This window comes from Pristis pectinata, chromosome 41, assembly GCF_009764475.1.
Source record: "Pristis pectinata isolate sPriPec2 chromosome 41, sPriPec2.1.pri, whole genome shotgun sequence".
Classification (NCBI taxonomy): Eukaryota; Metazoa; Chordata; class Chondrichthyes; order Rhinopristiformes; family Pristidae; genus Pristis; species Pristis pectinata.
Genome location: NC_067444.1, coordinates 2,983,575 through 3,002,750, shown reverse-complemented (window position 1 = coordinate 3,002,750; position 19,176 = coordinate 2,983,575). Strand labels below are relative to the sequence as shown.

Here is a 19,176-nt window from a genome sequence, read left to right as displayed (position 1 = left end):
GGGTGTGGATTACCTAAAGTAGGAGAATTCAGTGCAGGTCAGCATTGAATCCGGTAACTGGCGCTGTGAGGCAGCGGCACTATCAACAGCGCCACCGTGCTAAACAGTCAGCAGAACAGACGTATCGCATCATCATCTCGCAGTATCCCTATCTTTGTTGATATTTAAATCAGATTAATTATTCCACTGAAGCTAACATGGAAGGCCTGGAAATAGATCTCAACGCGAATCTCCGTGCATTATTAAACTTGCACGTGTTCGTCTGCCTGTGAGCTGGGAGCTTCGAAAACATATTTAGGTCCTCAGCTCACAGTCGAAAGTGAGATCCAGTTCAGCTGAAACATTACTTGGAGCGGGACGGTACCCCGACAGCTCCAGCGACCCGAGTCCAATCCTGACCTCGTGCGGTGAAGTGACTGCAGTTTGCACGTTCCCCCGTGACCACGGGAGTTTCCCCAGGTTGGACCGGTCTCGGTCCTCTCAGCGTATAGGAGCCTATCTGTTAATTAGCTACTCTTGTGAAATGAAAGTTTTTGATTTGTTTCTTTCCCCACAGTTGCTGGCCAGACTGCTGTGTGCGCGCAGCGTCTCATATTGGAGGACAGCTTAGAAAAGGGGCTTCCGATTCTGATGTGTTGAAGGAAAGAAGCCCCTTTCTGTGCCGTTTCGCATTTGAACCGGAATTCTCTGTGCCTTGCCCATTCCAATGTCTGTCTGAATCCCTTGTAAACTCAGTGATTGCATCGGGTTCCACTATCTCCTCCGGCACGGCGTTACAGATATCACCCGCGCTCTACATAATAAAACCTGTTGTTTAAAACTCAAGTTTTCATCATCTGGCGAATTCTGAACTAGATTTACTTGCACCTTATTTTAATGTCGCGATTAAAATATGGTACAGCCAGCATTGTAGTCCTTCCTTGGGATTGCATGTCTGTGTCTACATACGTCTTCTGATGCTCGGCTATAACTAGTAGAACAACCTCCGCAAGCTCGCATCAACCCTGATTAGTAACCAAACGCTTTGGTGTCCGTGTCTATCCAAAATTTCGCTCTCCTTGTTACTGTACGTTGGGCAGCTAGTATAATTTAACCGGACCTAATCCAGTCCGGAAATCTAGTTTAAATGGTCAATTGGTTTATATGGACATCTAGTTTAAACATCTGACGGTTTGGCATGAAACTCACCGGGCCCCGTATCCCCCTCCCTTCAAAGTCAACGGGACCCCGTGTCCCGCTCCATTTAAACTCACAGGGGACCCGTTTCCCACTCCCTTTGAACTCACCGGGGCTCAGTTTACCACTCCCTTTAAGCAAACCGGGCCCCGTTTCCCGGTTCCCATTTCCCGTTCCCTTTCAATACACCGGGCGCCGTTTCCCGCTCCCTTTAAACAAACCGGGCCCCGTATCCCGTTTCCTTTAAACACACCGGGCCCGGTTTCTCGTTAAATTTAAACACACCAGGGCCCCGTTTCCCACTCCCTTTAAACTCACCGGGTCCCTATTTCCTGAGGTCCGCCTTACACACACCGCGCCCCGCATGGACTCTGTCTACACTTTTCGCTGCCTCAGTAAAGCAGCCAGCATAATCAAAGATCTCACCCACTCGGGGGCATTCCCTCCGCTCCCCTCTCTCATGGGGCAGAAGATACAAAACACACCACGTTCACTGGGGGGAAAATCGCCGTAGTACTGTAGAGCATCTAATAAAAGAGTGAACTAGAAGTCTCTTGAGGCATTAAAAGCAGTAACATTCGATAGCGTGTCGAATGACAGTCCGGCCCCCCAGGGTACCGGCGGGAATCTTGGTTGATAAACGTGAGCAGGTCGCTTGATGACACCTGGGTTATGAATAGAGTTGACAGTTTAAGCAAATGACACGGCAGGTGCAGTAATCCGAAACAATGAAGAGTCTTGCACTTACCTTCCACAGTAATGGATATATATTCACTCCATTTTTGCACACCCTGGGTCTGCGCATTCGCTTCGCAACTGTAAGTACCCGAGTCTTCTATCGTTGCTGCCTCCTGGTGCAGAAAGTTGTTGTCCGAGTTAGCAGACAGGGTTTCGAAATCTTTGTAGAATGTGTATCGGAGAAGAATGTTGGAACGGGTCGATTGGACGTCACAGGTGAGCGTCAACGGCAGTGCCTCGAAAATTCCACCTTCCGGTTCAATCTGTACTGTCGGCTTGGAGAAGAGCTCTGTCATGGGATGGAGTCATAGAGTCATTGAGAGACACGACACGGAAACAGTAACTTCGACCGTCGAGGCTGCCCCGAGTGTCAAGCGCCAATTTACGGGAGCTCGCCCTTATTCTTTCTACATTCCCAAGATTCTACCGCTCAACTTGACACTGGGGGCGATTCACAGTCTCAAATTAATCTGTCAACACGCACATTAACCTACTATACTGGGGGGGGGGGGGGGAGGGGGATAGAGGAGGAACTAGAGCACCCGTCAACTAGGAGAACGTGCCAACTCCACACAGACAGCTCTGTATGTGGGGATTGAACCCGGGTCTATGGCTTTGCGAGGTAGCAGCTCTGCCAGCTGCGCCACGTTGCCCAGATCACAAAGAGATGAAGTGAATGCACATCAATAGCAAGGACGGTGAGATACAACATAGAACATAGAACAGTGCAGCATAGAACAGGCCCTTCGGCCCACCGTGTTGTGCCGACATAGCTAATCGCTCCTCCCTACACAATGCCCATATCCCATTTTTTCCTCTCAGTCATGTGCTCCTCTTAAAAGCCCCCAATGAATTTGCCTCCACCACCCTATCAGGCAACGCATTCCAGGCATCCACCACTCTCTCAGTTAAATAAAAACATACCACTCACGTCTGTTCTGAACCTACCCCCTCTCACCTTAAATGCATGCCCTCTGGTATTGGACCGTTCAATAAAGGGGAAAAAGATCCCGCTTATCCGCCCTAGCTACGCCCCGCATCATTTTTCACACCTCCAACAGATCACCCCTCAGTCTCCGCCGCCCCAGAGAAAAGACCCCAAGTTTGTTCAGCCTCTCCTGATTGCACATGCCCTCTAATCCAGGCAGTCCTGGTAAAGATCCTCGGCACCCTCTCTAAAGCCTCGACATCCTTCCTGCAGTGAGGTGACCAGAACTGCACACAACTGCCTAACCAGAGTCCTATACAGATGCATCATAACCTCCTGACTGCTATACTCAATATCGCGATGTTGAGAGACAAGGGATGAACAGATGCTGAAAATCTGGGCCACATACAAAAAGCTGGAGGAAGTCGGCGGGTCAGGCAGCATCGATGGATGCCATCTCTTGTTCCACCCTCCCACTCCACCCCACCCAAACTTTTTAAACTCTCTTTCTTTTCGGCCCTGTTGAAGGGTCTCGACCGAAACGTCGACTATTCATTTCCCTTCATAGATGCTGCCTGACCCGCTGGGTTCTTCAGTTTTCTCTGTTGATGCAGTGTTGAGACTGGTTAAGGGGAATGTCGATCTTGCATTTAGCCTTTAATTACCACCCAGTGGCCAATGCAAGTACACTTCGTGGTGTTGTCTCACGGCTGAAGTTAGCGGAATGGATCCAGAGCCCTCCCTGTGGATATTACTCGTTCTCCCTGCGACTGCGTGTCTTTCCCCTTGGAGCTCCGTTTTAAAGCTCTAGTCTTTCACTGGTATTGGCGGCTGGTGAGAGAATGAGGGTGGCCTTGAGCAGGGATGAGGCGTTAATGCGAATCTGAGTGAGAATGGGCTTAATAGGATCATAAGCCATTCGGAGCAGAATTAGGCCATTCGGCCTGTCCAGTTTGCTCCGCCATTCTATCTTTGCTGATTTAATTTTCCTTCTCAACCCCATTCTCCTGCCTTCTCCCCATAACCTTTGACGCCCTGACTAATTAACCTCCGCTTTAAATATATCCAATGACTTGGCCGCCACAGACGTCTGTGGCAATGCATTTCATAGATTCGCCACCCTCTGGCTAAAGAAATAAGTGCAGGAATACAGTCGAAGGACCGGGTTTGTTGGGTCAAAATGCCTCCTTTCTTTGTCATACTCCACAGATCCGTTCATAAACCAAAGATCCGATAACCCGGCATCCGGCTGTTTGGTTTCCCAATGTGCCGTTGTATCACCTGGATCAGTTCCTGCGTTTACACACGATTATCACGTTCCCTTTAAGTTTTCAGGGGCCCCGTTTCCAGCTTTTCCTTTGTGCTCATCGGGGCCTTGGTTTCCGCCCTCCCTGTGAACCCAAAATGGGGTCCAGGTCTCCCGCCCTCCCACCAGACATCCGACTCCCTTCAAACACATCAGATTCTCTCCAGGGAAGCCACAAAAGCCCGTGAACAACAAAACAGTTGAACGTTTGAATTCGTGACCAGCGAACGAGAAAATGTGAGGTTAAAGAGTGTTGTGGATTATGTTCAACACTGGTGCCCCAAAAGGTTCCTTCCTCAGCCCTCTACTCTACTCCATATATACTCATGACTCTGTGGCCAGATTCTGCTCTTACACCATCTACAAGTTTGCAGATGATACCACCGTTGTAGGCCAGATCTCAAACAACGATGAGTCGGGGTACAGGAAGGAGATAGAGCGCTTAGTGGTATGGTGTCATGACAACAACTTTTCCATCAACGTCAACAAAACAAAAGAGCTGGTCATTGACTTCAGAAAGGGAGCAGTGTACATGCTCCTGTCTACAGCAACGGTGCTGAGGTCTAGAGGGTTGCGAAATTCAGGTCCCTGGGAGTCAACATCACCAATATACCGTCCTGGTCAAATCACATGGATGCCACGGCCAATAAAGCTCACCAGCGCCTCTACTTCCCGAAGAAGCTGAAGAAATTCGGTATGTCGCCTTTGACACTCATCAACTTTTATCGATGCACCATATAAAGCATCCTATCTGGATGCATCACGGCTTGGTACGGCAACTGCTCTGCCCGGAACGCAAGAAACTGCACAGATTTGTGGACACAGCCCAGCGCGTCACGGAAACCAGCCTCCCCTCCTTGGACTCTCGCTGCCTTGGTGAAGCAGCCAGTATAATCAAAGACCTCACCCACCCGGGTCATTCTCTCTTCTCTCTTCTTCCATCAGGAAGAAGATACAGGAGCCTGAGCGTACATACCACCGGGCTTAAGGTCAGCTTCTATCCCACTGTGATAAGACTATTGAACGGTTCCCTTATTCGATGAGACAGACTCTGACATCACAATCTATCATGTTGTTACCTGGAACCTTATTGTTTACCTGAAATGCACTTCCTCTGTAGCTGTGACACTTTACTCAGTACTGTTATTGTTTTTACCTGTACTACCTCAATGCACTCTGTACAAACTCAATGTATCTTCACTGTGTAATGAACTGACCTGCATGGTCTGTATGCAATACAAGTCTTTCACTGTACCTTGGTACAAGTGACAATAATAAACCAAAACTAAATATTGCAGAATATCGGCTCGTCCTGCACCCCGCAAAAAACCCCGGATGCCGGTTTATCAGAATGTTAGTCTGTTGGCATGTACTTCAATGGTTGCTTCGTGAAGCGATATTAAATCGAATGGGAATAAGAACGGTCCTATCATCTCATCTTCTGCCCCATTCACCGGATTACCCTCTACCTCTACCTTACTCGCAACAAAATGCATATACCCATCCCCTCCTTCTGGTCTTTCGGTAAAGACTGTTCGCCGCTCAATGCACCGGTCCAGCCGGGAAGCGCCAGCGAGTACAGAGAGAGAGAGAGAGAGAGAGAGAGAGAGAGAGAGAGAGAGAGAGAGAGAGAGAAGGTTAAAACGTCGACGTTCTACTGCGACTTTGACTCCATCCAGATCCAAAAAGCATCTTCAAATTTACGAGACACCTCTGGTTTAGTTCCTGAGAAGGGTAAGGGGTCGACACCGTGTCGCAAGTCTTGCATCTGCTGCCTTGCGGATTTAGGACCCGGGGTTCAATTTCAGACTGTCTCTGCGGAGTACCAATGGGAGTTTCAGTACCGGCAGGTCAATTGCAGAGAATCTCCCTCAAAAACAGGAGATATCATTCTCCAGAAGATAATTTGGGATTCCCCCTACGTCCGAAAACCAAATCGCCCCTAATTTCAATCCAGCAGAACAAAGAGTTATACTAGAGATCGTTTGCTGGCCCGTAGAGTGAGTGTCCACGGAAACAGGCCCTTCGGCCCAACATGCCAATGTTAGAAAGCAATGGGAACATGAGGAGGATAGAACTGAATCGGGATGGGATTAGAAAGAATGGCTGAACTACACAAAGACACTGCAGGAACTTAGCGGGTCAGGCAGTACCTACGGAGGGAAGTGGACAATTGACATTTCGGGTCGAGACCCTTCATCAAAGTAAATGGCTGCTGGATAGTCAGCGCCGAAGGACTGTTGCCATGCCTTTTGACATGACAATTAACTTCTGGTCAACAGGTGACAAGAGTTCTCCCTCTCACACTCTGATCGTTCCACCCCGTCTTTGGCGCATAATTCCAACCAAACGTGATCCTCAAAAATGGATCCACCAATAAGGAACATCTGATGGAAATAGTTTCTGTACAAATAAGGGTGGAATTAAAATAAATATTTCCCCCTACGATCCCCAGCGAACCCTTATCGCGAATGCATACATACCACGAACATCCACCCGCACTACATTGGAATATTTTCTGCCAACAGCACAAAGATATGATCCACTGCCCTCCAAGCTATTGACTTTAAATGTGTGCACTGCTGCCTTATCCTTCGCTTTCAAGGAATGAATGAGGGTCCAATCTTTGTAAAATTCAAGTTGGTTTCTCCCATGAGAGCTTTTGCACCGGCAGGTCAATTGCAGAGAATCTCCCTCATAAACTGAAAGCGGGTCGATCTGCAATACAACGCTGCCGCCTAGTGTTGAAGAAAGAATTGCAAGGATACGATTAGATAAGATGTATTTATTGGTCACATGCACATCGAAACACACAGTGAAAATGCAGCTTTTGCGTAGAGTGTTTTGGAGGCAGCCTGCAAGTGTCGCTACGCTTCTGGCGCCAACATTCCTCTCATAATTTTATGAACTTCTACCAGGTATCGCCTCAACCCTCGACGCTGCAGAGGAAACAACCCGTTTGTTCATCCTCTCCTGAAAGTTTATACCCTCTAATCCAGGCAGAATCCTGGCGAACCTCTTCTGCACCCTCTGCAAAGTCTCCACATCTTTTCTGTAATGTGGCGTCCAGAATTTCACGCAATACTCCAAGGGCGCCCACCAAAGTTTTATAGAGTTCACCACCCAATCCACGCGTGGCCATTTCAAGTAACCTTGGACCTTTCGATTGCTCTGTACATCAAAGCTGCTAAGGGTCCTCTCATTAACTGTACACTTTCTCCTCACATTTTCCCTAAGGAGCTCGATCGTCCCCCAAGCCTGCCGCGCCATTCACTATCATCAAGGCTGAGCTGCCTCAGGCCTTGTCTCCTCTTCTGTGCCAGTTTCACGAACTTTCAAAACGGTATCGCACCCTCTTTAAATCCCCCTCCACAACCGTCCGGAATAGAGAAGTTCAGAGGTTATCCACCTTCTGGGAGAAGTTTGCACGCCGACCATGATAAATGGTCATCCACATGTCTGGTAACTATGCCCTCTTGTTCGAGATCCCTTCACAGGTAGAAACATCCCGACAACTAACGTGGCCCCTGAATAGTTGCTATGTGTCGGTGAGATCACCCCTTATCCTTCTAAATTCCAGAGGACATTGGTATAATTTCATTAGCTGTCCGTGATGGGAAGTCGTGATTGGAGTTAAGGCATCAAATCAGTGGGTTTCTATCAGAATGGATTTCCCGAGGGCATGATGGCACATATGTCACAGAATCATACAGTCATACAGCACTGAAATACACTCTTCGGCCCAAAATATCCATGCCGACAAATATGTCCATCCAAGCTTGTCCCACTTGCCCGCGTTTGGCCCATATCCTTCTAAACCTTTCTGTCCAATTGACTTTTAAATGTTGTTGATGTACCTGCCTCAAACACATCCTCTGGCAGTTCATTCCAATATACAGACCAACCTCTAGGAGAAAGTTGCCCGCCACCACAGGTTCCTGTTAAATCCCTCCCCTCTCACCTTGAACCAATACCCTCTAGTCCTTGATTCCCCAGCCCTGGGGAAAAATACCGGGTGCTCACACGGAAGAGATGTTGTGGCACCTGTAACTCATATCTAAATGTGGTTACCTTGAGTTCAATAGAAGCGAGTTCTGATTAGGTTGCGGGCGTTGACCTACATGCAGCAATTCCTACCTCTTTGTCACAACGCCAGAGGTGAATTCACAGACTGACGCGTGAGCTGTTTGCAGCATTTTCTGTTCTGACGTTTCTTGTTTACTGTGGGCATAGTTATTTGATTTCTATGTCGAATCAATTTAATAATGGTGCTTGATTTCCGCCAATGGCATCTGGCTATTTTCACCGAAGCAATTTCAAGCCAGCAGACCACAGACTCAAGCAGCACGGAAGCAAGCCTTCAGCCCAGCAAGACCATGTCAGCTGCCCATCTATACTGAACCCGTTTAGCAGCACTTGGGATACATTTGCATTTCTTTTGGGTGAATTCGAATGTTTAAGAACGTAGCAAAGGAAAGGATAGGCTTGTGGGGAATTATGTGCAAAAAAGGGACCTAATGGGGGAAAAGTTAGACTGACCATTTTATTAGGAAAAAGTTAAAAAGGAAATTTATGATATATACTGGGACATCCATTGCATTGCCCTGAAATCTCTCACAACTTATATAATATTTTTGAGCGATTTCAAGGCTATGCAATGGGTGTGTCAGTGAGTTGGTTGGAAAGAGGCTAATATGCAGTTAGAGCAAACAATTTGGAAAGGTAACGGAATCTCATCATTCACACCTGTTTGTGGGGTACTAAATACGAAATTTGGAAGTTCTGCTTAAATTAAACAGAACATTGGTAAAACAACATCTGGGGTACCACGATCAGTGTTGGTCTCCTTGCTGAAGGAAAGATGGCACTGCGTTTGGAAGCAGTTCAGGGAACTGAAAGATGAAATGGGCCGGTTGCCTTTCGAAAATAGTTTCGGCAGGCTATGAATCTATCCGCTGGAATTCAGAAGAGTAGGGGAAGATTTGATTGAAGCAGCCACGATTCTGGGGAGGGGAGGGCGGAGTCTCGAAAAGGTTGTCGTGGAGAGGATGCTTCCTCTTGTTGGACAACGAGAGGTTACGACTTAAGAATAAGGTAGAGTCTAATGTAAGATCAGGCAATAATTCTTCTTTTTTCTGGCGTGTTGGGTAGATTATCGACAAGCGAAGAGAAGAAAGGTTACCGGGGATCGGTGGGAATCTGTGATCAAATCGTCCGTGACTATATTCAATGAAGAGGCGTGTTCAATGGGCCGAGTTGTTTACTCCGGTTGCTGGACATAACTAGTCACCGACTACGAGGCCTCCTCTAACGTCACTTTCGGGTTGTTCACGAAAGCGTTAAGTGGAACTTAAGTGCTGGAACTTACTACCAGATAAGTGTGAAGTGGTTCATTTTGGTAGGTCAAATATGTTGGCGGAATATAGTATTAATGGTAGGACTCTTAGCAGTGCGGAGGATCAGAGGGATCTTGGGGTCCGAGTCCATAGGACACTCAAAGCGGCTGCGCAGGTTGAATCTGTGGTTAAGGTGGCATATGGTGTATTGTCCTTCATCAATCAGGGAATTGAATTTAGGAGCCGTGCGGTATTGTTGCAGCTATATAGGACCTTGATCAGATCCCACTTGGACTATTTTGCTCAGTTCTGGTCACCTCACTACAGGAATGATGTGGAAGCCATTGAGAGGGTGCAGAGGAGATTTACAAGGATGCTGCCTGGATTGGGGAGCATGCCGTATGAAAGCAGGTTGAGGGAACTCGGCCTTTTCTCCTTGCAGTAGGTGGGACCTGATTGAGGTGTATAAGATGATGAGAGATATTGATAGGGTAGATAGTCAGAGGCTTTTCCCCAGGGCCGAACTGGTGGCCACAAGAGGACACAGGTTTAAGGTGCTGGGGAGTAGGTACAGAGGAGATGTCAGGGGTAAGTTGTTTACTCAGAGAGTGGTGAGTGCGTGGAATGGGCTGCCGGAAACGGTGGTAGAGGCGAATACGATAGGGTCTTTCAAGACACATTTAGATAGGTACATGGAGATAACTAAAATAGAGAGCTATGAGAAAGCCTAGTAATTTCTAGGGTAAAGACAGCTTTGTGGGCCGAAGGGCCTGAATTGTGCTGTAATTGTTGTATGTTCTACTGAATATAGGGAGATGAAAGAAGTACAGGCAGGACTGACTTGGATGGGCAACACTCAAAGGCGCCGGAGGAACTCAGCGGGTCAGGCAGCATATACGGAGGGAAATAGTCGACTCTTCTGGTCGAGACTCTTCATCAAGACCCTGTATGTTTTGTGTGTTGGTCCAGATGTCCAACGTCTGCAGTCACTTTTGTGCCTCTGGCTTGGATGGGCATTTTGGTCTGAATGGACTGGTTGGGCCGAATTTTATTTATTGTATTTACAGCGTGGTAACAGGCCCTACTGGACCAACGAGTCCGCGCCGACCATTTTAAACCCAAATTAACCTACCCGTACATTTTTTTTAGAATGTGGGTGGAAACCGGAGCACCCGGAGGAAACCCACGCAGACACGGTAGGACGTACAAACTCCTTACAGACAGTGACGGGAATCAAACCCCGATCACTGGTGCTGTAATAGCGTCTCGCTAACCGCTACGCTACCGTGCCGCCAAGACTGTCTCAGTGCCGTTTGATTCTGTCACTCTATGACTCTAACTGGAGCATAGAAAGAACAAGATGTTTCGTTCAGGGTCTTTTTTTAAAACATCCCTTGCTTGTGTTAGAGCTTAACAGGACGAAAAGCCACATACGGTTAACGGAGTTCACAATTTTCTTACATCACAAATGAAATTCCCAACTCTTCCAAATGTTTCCCATCGTTTATTTAACCTTCATCGCAAAGGAAAATACTCCCATCTACACCTCCCCCCCCACCCCCGTCAGCAAGTTATCATCCAGCATTCTTGAAGGTAGACATCAAACTCTGAGACCAACCTGTTACGGCAAGTTCTACGTCCTGTGAAACCCATTTCCAGTTATAGAATTTGAATTCACAGCGATACGTTCCCCTATCGGAGTGTTTCGCTGAGTTGATCCTGTACTCAGAGTCATACGTCTGTTTGATTAGCCGGTTGTTTTTATACCACTGATAGGGGATATAGTATCCCACCTCCACTTCAGACCCCAAACACGTCAGGACAATCCGTTCGCCTGTAAACGCAGCTCTCGGGTGGATTTCCAGACTTAAAATTCTATCAGGATCTGCAAACATAGAACATTGAACATAGAACAGTACAGCACAAGAACAGGCCCTTCGGCCCACATATTTATGCTGAACACAATGCGAAATTAAACTGATCTCTTCTGCCTGCATATCCTTCCATTCTCTCTATGTTCATGTGCCGATCTAAATTCTTCTCGAACAGCACTATCGTGTCTGCATCCACCGCCATCACCAGAAGCAAGTTTCAGGCACCCACCAATCTTTGTCTGAGACACTTGCCTCGCACATCCCCTTGAAACTCCATTCCCCTCCCCTCCGCGCCCCCCCCCCAAACCCCAGAAATATATACCGTCTGGTATTCGACATTTCTACCCTGGGAAAAATATTCTGGCTGACTACCCTACTTATGCCTTTCTAAATTGTATGCATTTCAGTCGGGTCTCCCTTCAGCCTCCGAGGCTCTAGAGAAAGTAATTCAAGTCTCCCTGTAATAGGGCGACCGGAACTGCACGTAATATTTCAAGTGCGGCCCAACCAAAGTTTCACTTCACTGCAACATGAGTTCTTGACTCTTTATACTCCGTACCCCTAACAATGAAAGCAAGCATTCCGTGCGCCTCCATGGGTTGCCAGCAGAGCTATGCACTTCAAGCGCAAGATCCCGCTCTACATCAATGTTGTTTGTCGTACTGCCAGTAACTGTATATTTTTCCCTTAAATTTGACCTCACGAAGTGTAACAAACACACTTACCCGGATTAAACTCCCATCTCCTTATTTCTCCGCACATACCTGTCCTGGATTAAACTCCCATCTCCTTATTTCTCCGCACATACCTGTAACTTATCTATATTCTGCTATATCACTTGACGAACTTCACGATTTGCAACTCCACTGATCTTTATGTCATCTGCAAACTTACTAACCAACTTGTCTGTATTATCGTGCAAACCGTTGATCAGCACAAACATTAGAGGTCCCAGCACTCATCCCTGTGCAATATCACTTGTCAGATTCCTCCAATCATAATACCTCCCTTCCACCACTACCCTGTGTCTTCTATGGGCAAGTCAGCTATGAATCCAAACGTCCAATTCACTGTGGATTCCGTGCATCCTTAGCTTACTGATCAACTCACCATGGAGGACCTTGTCAAAAGGCTCGGACAAGTCGATGCAGACAGCATCCACTGCCCTGCCCTCATCAATCACCTATGGTCACCTCCTTAAAAAAAACATAATCAGGTTTGTAGGAATCTCAAAATGCTCTGCTGACTGCCCCTAATTCGTCCCGTGTTCTTCCAAGCGTGAACAATAAAAATCGGTTAAAAAATGCAATATATTAAAGTGCGCATTTCTCGACATGCAGTCCGTTTCCGTTAAAAGTTGATCAACTTAGAAACATAGAACAACTACAGCACAATTCAGGCCCTTCTGCCCACAAAGCTGTTCCGAACATGTCCCTACCCTAGTAATTACTAGGCTTACCCATAGCCCTCTATTTTATTCAGCTCCATGTACCTATCTAACAGTCTCTTCTGGACCTTAATGGCGAAAGGCAATTATTTCGTTCATCGAGCCATGACGATTGCAGATAGGTGGACGAGAAGGGGGTATTGAAGAAATAGGAAGGTTGCAGTGAGACTTAGATAGTTTAGGAGAGTAGGCAAAGAAATGGCAGATGTGATTCAATGTTGAGAAATGTGCCGTTGTACACTTTGGAAAAAGAAATAAATGGGCAGATTATTATCTAGATGGGGAGAAAATTCAAAGTACAGAAGTACAAAGGGACTTGGGGGTACTCGTGCAGGATACCCTAAAGGTTAACCACCACGTCGGATCGGCAGTAGAGAAATGGAATACTATGTTAGCATTTATCTCGAAAGGTATAAAGTATAAAAGTAAGGAGGTGTTGATGAGGCTCTATGGGGAACTGGTGAGACCTCATTTGGAGTACTGTGCGCAGTTTTGGGCCCCTTATCTTAGGAAGGATGTGCTGATGTTGGATACGGTTCAGCAAAGATTTACCAGGATGATTCTCGGTTTGAAAGGGCTTACATACGATGAGCGTTTGTCGGCTCTTGGACTGTATTCATTGGAGTACAGAAGAATGAGAGGGGACCTCACAGAAACATTTAGAATATTGAAAGGACTGGACAGAGTAGATGTGGTTAAGCTGTTTTTTTTCCCTGGTGGGTGAGTCCAGGACCAGAGGGCACAATCGTAGAATTAGAGGGTACCTGTTTAAAACAGAAATGAGGAAAAACTTCTATAGCCAGACGGTAGTGAAATTATGGAATTCCTTGCCACGTACAGCTGTGGAGGCCCGATCATTGGAGGCGTTTAAGGGGGAGATTGATAGGTATCTAATTAGTCAAGGTATCAAAGGATATGGGGATAAGGCCGGAAGTTGGGGCTAGATAGTAATACTGTTAGTTTAGCTCATGGAGTAGACTCTATGGGCCAAATGGCCTACTTCTGCTCCTTTGTCTTGTGATCTTGTGGTTTGTGATATCAGAATATCGAACATTGCTTTCATAGGAGAGAACTTATTTTCCGTTGGAGACATTGTTAAATGCCAATAGAGAAGGCATGAAATATGTCCCATGGGCAATAGATGGTTGAAATTTCATGGGAGGTGGATAAATTAATCAGGAGAACTATTGAAATGTCTATTCAACAATGAAGCAAAACGAAGATACAGACCAGAGAGACTGCAGATGCTGACATCTGGAGCCAAAGAAAGGAACACAACAAGCGGGAGGGATTCAGCGGGCAAGTCCGCATTAGGAGAGGGAAATGAACGGTCCCCGGTTCTGGTCGAGAGCCTTTGTCTGGGCTGAAAGAGTAGAAGGGAGATCACCAGTGTGAAGAGGTGAGGAGAAAGGGTTCAGCAAGAGCTGGCAAGCGATAGGTCGATCCAGAGGAGGACGGGTGCTGGGAAGACATGGAAATAGCGACAGAGTCTGGGAGGTGATAGAGGGAGGCAACAAAGGGTTAAATGTGTCGGAATCTAAAGGGAAAGGAAAGTGGGGCATGGAAGCGAATAAGGGAGGTGGGCTGGGCAGATAGGAACTGTGGGGGGTGGGGAGGACCGAGTGGGAGGAGTGTGCATGGTTGATCTGCAGATGGAATGGGAGCAGGGGGGAAGAAACGGGATGATGGGGGGGGGCTGGGGTGGGTGCAGGAGGACGGAATAGAGAGAGAAAAGGGACAGGGGGTAGCAGGTCACCTGAAATGTGAAGGTGACGAGTAAACAGAGGTAAACAGGGGTTAATATTACGCAATACGCCGGTTAAGCTGCATCCAGAATATTTTCCGCGATATTCTGGCAAAAGCACATCAGTAAGGTCGAATCGGATTTGCAAGTGGCGCACCGATGGATTACCAAGGGAACGGGTCAAAACCTTCAACAAGATTGGAGGGAAACCGTTTCGTTGAACGCTGAGACCAAGAATAGGGGGGAATTTCCCAAAGTTAGGACTTCGAAGATTAAAGTTAGGGGAAAAATACACACACACACACACACACACACACACACACACACACACACACACACACACAGAGTTGGAAAAAAGCCGGAGTTTGAGGGGATCGGTAGATTGGCGCAAGTGGGAGAGCAGTTGCCTCACAGCTACAGCGACCGGGAGCTGTGTGTGAGGAGATTGCATGTTCTCCTTGTGACCGCGTGGTTTTCTCCCGGGAGTTCTTTCTCCTTCCACGTCACCAAGGCATGCCGGTTGATTGGTAAACTGGACGCTCTTGAGTTGCTCCCACTCTCTGTGAGAGTGGTAGAAACTAAGGGGATTCATTCACTAACAGATCGTTGGATCTACAGATTTTTTTATACTCTATTGTTCTTTATGATTATCCATGCCATGATTGTTCTCCCGATCTCTTAGTATTATATGTAGAAACATTGATATATTAATCTGTATTAATTTGAAAACTAATAAAAAGATTGAAAAAGAAACAAACTATGGGTAGATCGTGGGGGTGCTATTCCTGTAGGATCGGTGCAAGTGGGTGCTTAACGATCGGCATGCTCTCGGTGGACCAAAGGGCCCGATTTTCTGCTGGCTACCTCGATTTGTATGAAACTCCACTCCATGAAACCAGTTCCGTGGGGAGTTACTCATTTCCTAACACCGCAAACCCTTTCACTGTCTACAAATTAAAAACAAAACTGGAGCTCTGAACCAAGGCAGGATTTGTACAGTAAACGGTTGGGCCCTGGTGTGTATTGCATAGCGGAGGGACCCGGGGATAAAGGCGCATGGTTCCCTGTGAGTGGAGACGCGGGTAGACATGATGGTGAAAAGGGCGTTTGGCATGTTTGCCTTCATCGGTAAGGACACTGAGTGCAACAGTTGGGACGTCATGTTACACCTGCACAAGGCGCTGGTGAGACTGCACTTGGAATATTGGGTGAGGTTCTGTTCGCCTGGGTCTAGGAAGGATATCATTAAGCTGGAAAGGGTTCAGAAAGGACGCACGGGGATGTTACTGGGACTATAGGGCTTGAGCTATGTACAGAAAATGAATAGGTTGGAACTGCTTCTCTTCCTGGAGCGAAGGAAGCTGAGTGGTGACCTGACAGAAATTTATAAAATCAGAGGGGAATAAATAAGTTGGGTGTTTGGAGTACTTTTCCCCAGACCAGTGGTGTCTAAAACTAGAGGGCATCGGTTTAAGGTGAAAGATTTCAGAGGTATCTGAGAGGAAAAAATTCACACAGAAGGTGGCTGGTACATGGAACGAGCTGCCAGAGGAGGTAGTAGAGGCGGGTACAATTACAACGCGTGAAGGATATTTGGACCGGTACGGGGATCACAGATCTTAGAGGGATATGCAAACGCTGGGAAATGGGAAGAACTAAAGTCAGCATGGGGGCCGACGGTCTTTTCTCCGGCCTGAAAAACCCCATTGACACTGTGACGTAACGGAATACGTCACGTGCGTGAGGTGCGCACTCCAAAAGTACTTCAGCAGCTCGACACCGTCCGGACAAATCAGCGCGGCTAATTGGTACCTAATCATTCCCCCCCCCCCCCCCAAACGTCCATTCCTTCCTCCGCTGGTGCACAGTAGCTCCGCATCCCCGTCCCATCTGCAAACTACACTGCACGTCCCAAACTCTTGCCTCTTATCACGAAGTGGGCCAATGGCAGCAGTGCGTTGGGAACAACTCGCTTTTTTTCCCAGGGTTTGGGGTAGCGAGATCTAGAAGGCATAGGTTTTAGGTGTAAAGATTTAACAGGAAGCAGAGGGGAAATTTCTTCACGCAGAGTAATGATATGCCAGAAGAAATGGAAGACGCAGGTACGTTGCCAACATATAAAGAGAACCTGGACAGGTACATTGATGGGAACGGCTGAGAGGGTTATGGGCTAAACGCGTGCAAATGTGAGAAGCTTAGATGGCACCTTGGTCGGCATGGACCAGTTGGGCCGAATGTTTTGTTTCTCCGTGCTGTATGACTGTGTGGCTCTATAACTTCATGACGTTCAACTTCGTAGAGTGCTACAGCAAAGAAACAGGCCCTCAGGCCCATCCAGTCCATGCAGATCTGAACTTCTGTCTCGTCCCATCTACCTGCACCCAGAACATATCCATCCAATCCCCTCCTATCCATGTACCTATCAAAACCTCAGTTAAATGTTACAATTGAACCTGCAAATAGCACTTCCACTAGCAGCTATTTCCACCCTCTCAGATTTTCCTTAAATATGTCACCTTTCACCCAGAACCTATGTCCTCTAGTTCTAGTCACACTCAACTTGAGGGAGAAAAGCCTGCATGCATTCACCCTGTCTATACCCCTAATAATTTTCTATACCTCCGTAAGAACTCCCCTCATTCTCCTGCGCTCCAGGGAATAAAGTCCTGCCCTATTAAACCCTTCCTTATAACCCGGGTCCTCAAGACCCGGCAACATCCATGTAAATTGTCTCTGCACTCTTTCAAGCTTATTGATATTTTTCCTGTAGGTAGGTGACCAGAACTGTACACAATTCTCCAAATCCGACCTCACCAACGTCTTCTCCAACTTCAACATAACATCCCAACCCCCGTACTCGATGCCCTGATTTATGAAGGTCTATGTGCCAGAAGCTCTTTTTCCGGCCCAATCTACCTCTGACGCCACCGTCAAGCGACAAGGTATCTGTATTGCCAGGTCCCTTTGTTCTACCGCACACCTCAGAGCCCTGCCATTCACTGTGTAGGTCCTACCTTGGTTTGTCCTCCCAAAGTGCAACACCTCACACTTGTCTGCATTAAATTCCATCTGCCATTTTTAAGCCCATTTACCGAGCTGTTCAAGACAACGCTGCAAGCTTTAATCGCCTTCCTAGCCGTCCACTACTCTCCTTCTTTGTATCAACTGTAAATTTGCTGATCCAATTTCCCACGTTGTCATCTAAATCAACAACGGCTCCACCACAGATCCCTGTGGCACACCACGAGTCACAGGCCTGCAGTCAGAGAGACGACCATCTACTACCACTCTCTGGCTTCTCCCAAAAAGCCAATGCTGAATCCAATTGGCTACATCATCCTTAATAGCAAGAGACGTAACCTTGTGGATCATGCGACACTTTGTCAAAGACCTTGCTAAAGTCCGTGTAGACAAGGTCCACCGCCTTTACCTCATCGACGTTCTTGGAAATCTCTACGGAAAACTCCATAAGATCGGTCAGACATGACCTACTACGCACAAAGCCATGTTGACTGTCCCTAATCAGGCCCTGTCTATCCAAATACTTAGATGCCCAGCCCCTTAGAATACCTTCCAATAATTTACCCACGACTGATGTCAGGCTCACCGGCCTATAATTTCCCACCTTATTCTGAGAGCATATCTTGAACAATGGAAAAACATTAGCTGTCCTCCGGTCATCCGGCACCTTACCCATGGTTAAAGACGTTTTAAATATCCCTGTCGGAGCCTCTGCAATTTCTGCCCTATCCTCCCACAAGGTCCGAGAGGACACCTTGTCAATGGAGAGAACCACCTGCATTCTCCATGCATCACACTTTCCTCCGCAACTCAGGCAAACAAACTGGTGTACTTTTCGAGGAAAGCTGCTGTGATGCCACCAATGGGTCATCAATTTCAAATCGAATTTCACCGCCAACAGACAGAAGAACGTTTGAAAATTCGTATATATTTTTCATAATTATCGACATACCGTCTGCAGCCATCCGGAGAGCATTTTGCACTGAAAGTAGAAAGAAAATAAGCGTATTTTAGTGCATGTTTTATCATCTGTAGGCACTGTGCTGATCTGCCTGGTTATTGTACTATTTTTTTCATTAACATCTGTGCGTCGCCGTAATAGGTAACATGTATTGCCCATAGCTCTTTGCCCTTCAACTAAGTGACTACCGGTTCAGTTCAGAGTCAACTACAGCGGTGGCTATAAAGTTTTATTGTTAGTACTGTGAAAGAGTAACAAATATTCTATATTGAAAGGTATTACTGATACAAATGGAGACACAAGGGACTGCAGATACTGAAACCTGGAGCAAAAACTGTCGATATACTGTGAACGAACTCAGCGGGTCGGGCAGCATCTGTGGAGGGAAACAGACAGTCGACATTTCGCATCAGGGAATGAATAGAATGGAATCCGAGAGGACAGGACGGTAGAACATCTAATGAAGGGAAGGAAATGGGTAGACAAACAAGTGGGAGGATTATGTGGGTGATGGGCTGACGGAGAAGGTAAGGAAGGAGACAGAGATTGGGTAATGGGGACCGTGGGATCAGGGATAAGGCACTGATTACCGAGAATAGAGAATTAAAGAATTGGATGCTCATGCCGTCAGGCTGGACACTACCA

The 19,176-nt window shown here is 47.1% G+C and overlaps 1 protein-coding gene across 2 annotated transcripts in view; it reads right to left on the bottom strand.

The window, feature by feature from the left end:
* Nucleotides 1-19,176, bottom strand: part of LOC127566440 (Fc receptor-like protein 5) — a 121,186-nt gene that overhangs the window by 37,502 nt on the left and 64,508 nt on the right. For both annotated transcript variants that reach the window (XM_052008853.1, XM_052008854.1), the window contains 4 exons: nt 18,523-18,552; nt 11,103-11,369; nt 6,632-6,886; nt 1,925-2,203 (listed from right to left, as the gene is read on the bottom strand). In XM_052008853.1, coding sequence (XP_051864813.1) covers nt 1,925-2,203; nt 6,632-6,886; nt 11,103-11,369; nt 18,523-18,552 — 831 coding nt within the window. The remainder of the gene's footprint in view (nt 1-1,924; nt 2,204-6,631; nt 6,887-11,102; nt 11,370-18,522; nt 18,553-19,176) is intronic.